This window comes from Echinops telfairi, unplaced genomic scaffold (genome assembly GCF_000313985.2).
Source record: "Echinops telfairi isolate 266 unplaced genomic scaffold, ASM31398v2 ScPeMD7_1713;HRSCAF=2227, whole genome shotgun sequence".
NCBI classification, from domain to species: domain Eukaryota; kingdom Metazoa; phylum Chordata; class Mammalia; order Afrosoricida; family Tenrecidae; genus Echinops; species Echinops telfairi.
Window position 1 is genome coordinate 16,981,530 of NW_022105611.1, and position 7,928 is coordinate 16,989,457.

The 7,928-nt window shown below is 58.2% G+C and overlaps 1 protein-coding gene across 1 annotated transcript; it reads right to left on the reverse strand.

The window, feature by feature from the left end:
- Positions 1–244: 244 nt before the first annotated feature.
- TSKU (tsukushi, small leucine rich proteoglycan) lies at positions 245–4,730 on the reverse strand. Its single transcript, XM_045293151.1, has 2 exons — positions 4,518–4,730; positions 245–2,640 (listed from the first exon to the last, which is right to left on the reverse strand). The coding sequence occupies exon 2, from the start codon at positions 2,630–2,632 to the stop codon at positions 1,568–1,570; it is 1,065 nt and encodes a 354-aa protein (XP_045149086.1). The 5' UTR covers positions 2,633–2,640; positions 4,518–4,730; the 3' UTR covers positions 245–1,567.
- Positions 4,731–7,928: the final 3,198 nt, after the last annotated feature.

A 7,928-nucleotide genomic window follows, 5' to 3' on the forward strand; every position in this document is an offset into this window, starting at 1 on the left:
GAGAGAAGAGGCAGCCCAGGAGCTCTTGTGATGGAGAGGGTTACTTGTTGGGCTGCAAACCACAACCCCTGAGGTTCAAACCCACCAGTGGTTCTATAGGCGAGAGATGAGGCTTTCTGTTCCCATGAAGACTGACAGCCGTGGAACCCCACTGACTTGATGGCAGTGGATTTGTGTTGAGTGACCCCAGTCATCCTTGCGGCCTAGGGACTGTCAATGAACCCTGTTTAAATGACAGGAGGAGAACTCTTTACAGTGTTTATTAAACCAAGGACCAGTCAGGTACTGAGTGAGGCTGATGGGGGAGGCTGGAAGCACCTCTGTGCCTGAAGGCCCACTCCCCCAGCACACACTGTCACCAAGGGAACCCATGCCACTTGTTCTTCTCTGACAAATGGCAGGTCATCCCGTCCCCTGCCAGCAGGGGTAGGGGCAAATGGGGTTAGGGTTGAAGGACTGTTATCAAATGAAGACAAGGGACAGAGCCCAGGGCTGGGAAGCTGAGATGCCACCCTGGGGCTGGGCATACGGAGAGTGGTGGACACCCTGCTTCCTACTGCTGTGTTCTCAGGAGAGGGGGCGCTCAGGGAGCCCTGGGGGTTGAAGCCAGGTGTCCCCTGGGAGTTTGAGTGGCTACCTGGGCTCCAAGATGCCGCCAGTTCCACAATGGAGCATCTAGAAGGAGGACCTTAAAGGTCAGTGGGCACATTTCCAGTTTTGATGCTGGGGGGCCCCATCCTCGAGGAGGAACTGGCTTAGCCCGCTGCCCAGATCTGGTCAGTGTGCCCAGAGTGACCCTCTCCCCTGAGGCCCTTGCCTGTCCTCCTGCTGCTGCTCCTAAGGATGGCACGAAGGGGCAGACACACTAGGATGTGGATCCTGGCAGCCAGGGGAGGTGCAGGCAGGGGAAGCCGGGCAGAGAAGACAGAAAGTGCAAAGGACCCTAACTGGGAGGCAGGAGACTGGATTGCAGTCATGACTCTGCCCCCAAAGGGCCAGTTTCCCCAGCTCTGACTTGACGAGCGAGGGTGAACTTGATTTCCCCTCCAGGCCCTTCTCTAAGGTTCTATTGGGGGTTTCAGGGAAGGAGGAAACACTGGCGTGGGCCCCCTGGGCCAGACCCATGAGGGCAGCTGTGTCATGAGAGAAACTCACACCCCTGAGGGTCGGGCTGTGGCCCGGGGGGCGCTCTACCCCTGGAACTGAATCTCTGCCCAGGCTCCTCTCAGCCTCTCGTCGTAAGTCGTAGGTCGGGCCAGCCGAAGCCCGAGGGAAGGCACTTTGGGGACACGTGGGGAAGGGCAGCAGGAGGGGACCAGGGTCTGGTTTGGCATTGAAGTCCCTCTGCTCATGGGTTGGGGGACTCGGGGGCACAGAGACAAAGGGGCAAGACTAGCCCCCAGGGTGTCGGCCCTGGGGCCAGAGCCTCTCCCTCAGTCCCCAGATCCTGCAGTGAGGCAGCCATCTGGCTGAAAAGCCCCTGCTGGCATGTGGCAATATAAATTACCCAGGGCCCACGCAAGCACAGGGCGGCAGTCTGCTACGTGGTCCCAGGCCACACCTCTCGTCACAAAGCTTCGGAGTTCCTGGGTGTGGACCCCATGCAGTGCAGGGCCACCCTAGGGCTGGAGCCAGGCTGCCGGGGGTAGGCACCCTCCCGCACCAGGCGCCGGCACCGCACGTCTTGGCCCACGCTGAGGTGCTGCAGCGCTGGGAGGTGGGGCAGCAGCATCTCAGGCAGGAGCACGAGGCCTGTGCCCGACAGGTCCAGCTCCTGCAGGGAGTCCAGGCCTGCGAACACCTCAGCTCCTGCCCACTGGAGCTTGGGGTTGCCCGAAAGGTCCAGGACCTGCAGGCCAGACAGCTCTTGGAACCCGTAAGGCGCCAGCTGGGGGAGACCTTGCAGGCTGCCCAGTGACAGGTGTGTAAGGTCGGCCAGGCCTGGGAAGGCACCTGGGCCAATGGTAGCCAGTGGGTTCCCGTCCAGGCTGAGGTAGCTCAGGGGCAAGTCTCGGAGATCGGGCACGGTGCGGAGCCGGTTCCAGGCCAGGTTCAGGCTCTGGATGGCAGGCGCGGGCAAGCTGGATCGTGGCGGGCAGGGCTCGAGGCGGTGAATGAGGTTGTGGGAAAGGTCCACGTGCAAGGCCCGGCCCTGGCTGTGTGTCCTGAAGGCAGACACGGAGACCTCCCGGAGCCGGTTGTAACTGAGGTTCAAGTCGCTCAGGGGCGAGCTGGCGAAGCTCTCGGCGGGCAGGGCTGCCAGGCCGTTATGGCTGAGGTCCAGGGACTCCAGGTAGCGCAGGCGAGAGAAGGCAGTCGGGGAAATGCTGGTCAGCAGGTTGTAGCTGAGATCCAGCCCGGCCAGCGTCGTGTAGCCTGGCCCGGCCAGCACCGACTCGTTCACCACCTCCAGCCGGTTGGAGGACAGGTCCAGGTGGGCTGTGTCCAGTGGGATGGGCACGGGCATGATGTGGGGGCCGAGGCCGCTGCAATCCACCTGGGTCAGGCTGAAGCTGTCAAAGAGGCCAAAGGTCTCCACCTCACATTGGCACCCCGGGAAGCAGGGCCGCGTCGTCTGGGCCCCGGTCATGACCAGCAGCAGCAGCACCAGCAGCAGCAGGGGCCACGACATGATGGGGGCTAGAAGCAGACAAGCACAGGTGAGGGATGGCAGCAGGCACCTCCTACGAGAGGCTTTGAGCTCCATCATATACGACGGGGCCCATCGCACCATTTCCCTCCCGCCTGGGAGGCTTCCCCTGAGTACGCCTTATCAAGCCCTCCTGATCCTCCGACCTCAGTCTCCCCAGCTGCACGGCAGGGTCTAGACTAGAAGGATGGATTTCAACAGAAAGCAGCAGCACCCTTTCATAAAGATCTGAAGATGAAGGGAATGGGGTGGAGGCCTGGCATCCCCAGGTGGGGCCTGGCTCCAGACCAGCCCTCAAGTCTGGGAAGTGCAGTAGTTCAGCGCTGGCCCCTCTCTGAGCATGGACGCCTGCTGGCTAGCTGATAACTGCCCTGATTGGCCGAACTTTCTAGCTCTGTTTCAGAGGCAACCTAAAACTCAAGTGAGGATAAGAAACGTACGCACAGCTACAAATGGTGCTCCTGTCGCCCAGGTCCACTGCCCTGGTCTGGAAGTCCACAGGCTCGGGCGGCCTCATTTGGCCTGTGCCCCCCAGGTAGGAGCTGTACCCTATGGAGTTGGGTCTGCGGTGTCTAGGCTCCCAAGGGGGGCTTTGAAGCCATAGCCCTCCCCCCCGAGAGGGCACAGCAATGGCACCTCTTTGGCCCCCCTATACCCAGAGCAGGCACTTGGCCTGGCTCCATCAAACTCACAGGGCCTTCACGTGTGTCACAGCACAACTGTGTGCTTCATAAGGTTCTCCGGGGGTGAATGTTTGGATGTTGTCACCAGCCCTTTCTTCCTCACTACCTTTGGGCAGATTTGAATGTCCATCCTTTTAGTTAACACCCAAATGATGAACGGTGTGTGCCTCCTTCCCCATTATACAGGTGAAGAAGCAGAGTTTCTGGGGGCCCCCTGGCCCCCACAGTGGCCACTCAGCCAGGAATATGGGAAGGCCACTGCTCCCTGACCCCACTGTCCCACTCCTTGCACCATTTCTCCCACTGGCCTCCAGGGATGGGTTGGGGAGGGTGGTGTGCAGGTGGCAGCAGCTGAGAAACAAGGCAGGGACCTGTGTACCTTCCACACTGGGAGTGGAAGGGGAGGTGGAGACGAGGCAGGATAGTATTACCAGACTTACATAAAACTTTAAAGGGGCAGCCACTTGATCCGCCCTCTGCCCAGGGGCAGGGAGAATCAGGGCTTCTCCCCCATGTGGGCCCCCAATCTCCCACCCCTTTCTTTTGTAGAGGATTAAATCCAGCCCAGGTGCATCCTGGGCTTGGTCCCAGCTGAGGCCGGACAGACGGTTCCAATGTTGGGAACCAAAAGGAGCGGATTAAGTTGCTTCAGGCCACCTTTGTTCCCAGGGGAGAGTTTCACGGCAGGGTTCATTACCACCAAGGGCCCCTCCTTCCCTGCTGAGCCAATTTGCTCATACTTCCCTTCCTGGGGTTTAAACAAACACCCATAAAGGCCCCTCGAGACGCTGCTTGGGTTCCCACGAGGTGGTCATACAATGTGTCCATTACATGCCAAGGGGCCCCTTAGGAGCTCCTGCTTATGTAACCGGCTGCCCAGCCCAGCCCAAGTGCTGTTCCTCCGGGGACAGGGCCTCTCGCCACCCTTGACAGGCCTTGTCCTTGTCCACTGTAACTAAGGGTTGTCACGCGGCCCTGCCCTCCTCACACGTCCATTCACCCCTCCGGTACCAAAATGCACAGAGGACACCCCCACGAGGCTGCAGGGATGTGACAGCTGACATGCAGAGGGTGCAGGCCCTTGGATGGCCAGCTTGCACATGGTCCCAAGGCAGGCTGGCTGAGGGCCTGGCCTGTGCTTGGTGGGAAACGCGAGGGGACCCAGTCCTAGCCAGTCCCACTACCGGTTAGTGCTGGGCCGAGGTTCTCATCCGATCCTCCTGGTAACCCTGTGAGGTCAGCAGGGCCAGGAACGGGCCCTCAGCACGGGCTCAGAGCGTTGTGTTGCTGCCAGCAGAGACATAAGCACCCAGAGACCTGCTGGGAAGATGAGATTTCCTGAGGTCACAAAGGAGACCAGGGGCCTTTCCTGGGGCATCCAACTGGCTGATGGCTGCTTCCTCCACCTCCAGACCTGTCAGCCAGGAAACCCTCCACCAGGCGTTCAACGCTCTAGACCAGGGGTTCTCAACCTGTGGGTCGTGACCTCTTTGGGGGGTGGACCGACCCTTTCACAGCGGTCGCCTGATTCATAACAGTAGCAAAATGACAGCGATGAAGTACCGATGAAAATAACTTGATGGTTGGGGGGCCACCACAACAAGAGGCACCGTGAAAGGGTCGCGGCTTGAGGAAGGTTGAGAACCACTGCTCTAGACTGAGACGTGGGTGAAGGCAGAGGGTGGAGCACAGTCTTTGTTGGGTGATTCCTCAGGCACAGCCCTGAGGGCCAATGTCGCACATCAGCTTCAGAGGAAAGCCTTCCCCGGGACAATTCTACGCTGGGCACTTCTCTGAGACCTCTTTGTGAGCAGCTCATCCACCAGGTCCGCAGAGACGCTGCAGTCTGGCACTTCTGCTCCAAGACCCTTTCAGGACAAGCTCTAGGTGCAAGGGGAGGGCAGAATTTTCCCAAGAGGAGCCCGAGGGAAGAGCAAGGACCCTGATTCCCCCAGGGCGATAGCCTTTCTAGTTTACCAGGAGCCCCTGCTCAATTGATGCTGCAAGGAACTCAGATGAGCTACGAGCCCTGAGGACCCGTTAGGAGAATTTGCAGATCCTCAGTGAGGCAGGGCTGACCTCTGGCCCAGCTGCCCCCACCCCCCACCCCACTCACGAGGACCACTTAATTCTTCTAGGGAGCCCAGGGACATGTTCAGAAGTATCTGCAACGACTTGGGGAAGGCTGAGGCCATGTCAGGTAAAACTCACAGCCATCGAGAGGTCAGTGATGCTACAGGACAGGGCAACGCTGCCCCCAACGGTTTACAAGGTGAGACTGTTGACAGGTATAGAAAGCCTTTTCTTTCTCCTGGGGAGCGGCTGGTGGTTTCAAACTGCTGACCTTGTGGTTAGTAGCCCAACATGACCACTACACTATTGGGGCTCCTTAATGCTACTTAGTAGAGGATACATTTTAAGTCTAAGAAAAGTGTAACTGTGTATTTTTTAAATCCTAATTTTAGAAAGTCTATGTAAGGAGCCCTGGTGGCGTCATGGGTTAAGGGTTGGGCTGCTCATCCCAAGGTCAGCAGTTTGAACCCACTAGCTGCTCCGAGGGAGAAAGAGGAGGCTTTCAGCTTCCATAAAGATACCTCGGAAGCACACATGGGCAGTTCTACCCTGAGATGAGTCAGAATTGACTGGAGGGTAGTGCGTTTGGATTTCTGGTGTATGCAACTCTATCAATATCATCGCGGGCGTACATTGAGTGACTTAAATGTATCTTAGTTTACTCCTACCCCCGATTTCCTCTCTTATTGTATAAACTATAAAACACACAGAGTAAGTAACAAAGGGCCCTAGCAGGACTGCTTTGCTGGTTACACGGTCCCCTTATGTGTAAGGTGCAGGTACTAACATTCACCTCCCGGGACTGTTGTGAAGATGAAAGGAGATGTGAGAAAGTGCTAGAAGCGAGGGAAGGGCTCAGACAGGACACAGGTGGGGGTGGGAGTCAGTGGTGGACTTGACCTGACCCCCCCCACACACATACACACACTTCCTCCTTCCTTCAGCAGACACAGGTCTCCAGTGCCCAACCCCCTTATCGACAGCACCCTCCTGGAGGGCAGTTATTGCCTCGAAGGCCGCAGAGCGATGTGTTTCTCAACAGGCCGCTGGCTCGGAGGCCGGAAGGAGTACTGCCAGAGTTCCTCTGGACAAACCACCAGCCTCAGCTCCAGGAGACAGAGGGCCTTCCCAGAGAGCCACGCCTCCAACACTATCTTGACGCAGGACTGGACAAGCCACGCCACCTCTCTGCAGCAGCTCCTTGGCTGTAAATCTGGGAAGGCAAGGCTGGCCCTGCCCCCCGAGAGCATGGCTATGCAGATCAGCCTGAGCAAAGCCAGGCGCCCCTAGAGAGACACAGGCTGGCCAAGGGGTGGGACTGACTCTACTGACTTCTCTCCCCAACGCAGACATGATGACTCACTCAGGCGGGACACACTTCCCTTTGCCTCTGGAGGGCCCCCAGACGTCTTCTCAACAGGAAGCCTGGCATCATCAAGCCAGCTGGCCCTCCAGATGATAGCTGTCTGTCCTTGCAGAATCACTTTCCTTTCTGATCTGGAGGAGGGACAGTGCCCGGTGCAGCACAGTGTGAGCTGCCTCTTTCAGCCCTGGCTCCTCCGTCTCAGAGCGGCAGCCCCTCCCCCAAGGCGGGGAGGAGGGGGGAGCACATGCATCAAATGCCCAGCAAGGAGCCAGGCCCCTGGCAGATGTGCCCAGGCCACCCACACTGCAGAGAGCTTTCAAGGACCACCCCCACCCTCACCTCTTTACAGGGTGTTGGAGGCAGGGACAGGGTAACTAGGCTTCCATGAGACAAGTCCCAGGGCACAGCGAGGAGCCCTGGGTCGTAGGCTCTGCCCTGCCATGGGCTGTTGAAATCGTTGGACGTGAGTCTTAGTTTGCTCAGCCTCATTTCGGGGGACTTAGTCTAGAGAATACAGCTCCGGCGGTGGCAGTTCTTAATGTTTCCCCAAAGCATTTACTCTACCCCGGCCAAGCGCTACGCACTATGCCAAGCCAAGCTGGGGGGCGGGGGGGAGGGGCCACACAGAACATCACTATGCTTGACATAACCTTGAAGCCGGGAGATGAGGCTTCTAGTCCCAGCTCAGCCACTAGCTGTGTGATCTCTGGAGCTTTCTTTCTTTCTTGGAGCCTCCATCTTCCCTTCTGTAAACTGGGAGTATTACTGGCTCTCCCTGAGAGCCTCACTATATCTGTGTGGGAGCACAGTATGGGGGGACCTGCCCTGAGGAGGGACTGGGGAAGGCAGGCAGGTGCCACCAAAGACATCTCCCGGAGAAAGGATCTCTGGGTTGGGGTGCATCACTTCTCCAAACTCCAACCTGCAGACAGGAGAGGTTACAAACTGTAGACACCCTGATTTGGGGGTGACTAAACTCAAGGAGCCCCGATGGTGCTGTGCTCTGTGCTCTGGGTTACTAAAGTCAAGGTCAGCAGTTCGAACCCACCAGCCAGAGGTTCGGGGGATAACGATGAGGCAGTCTGCTCATGTAAAGGTTCACAGGCTCAGAGACCCACAGGGGCAGTTCTACTCTGTCCTCTAGGGTTTCCGTGCG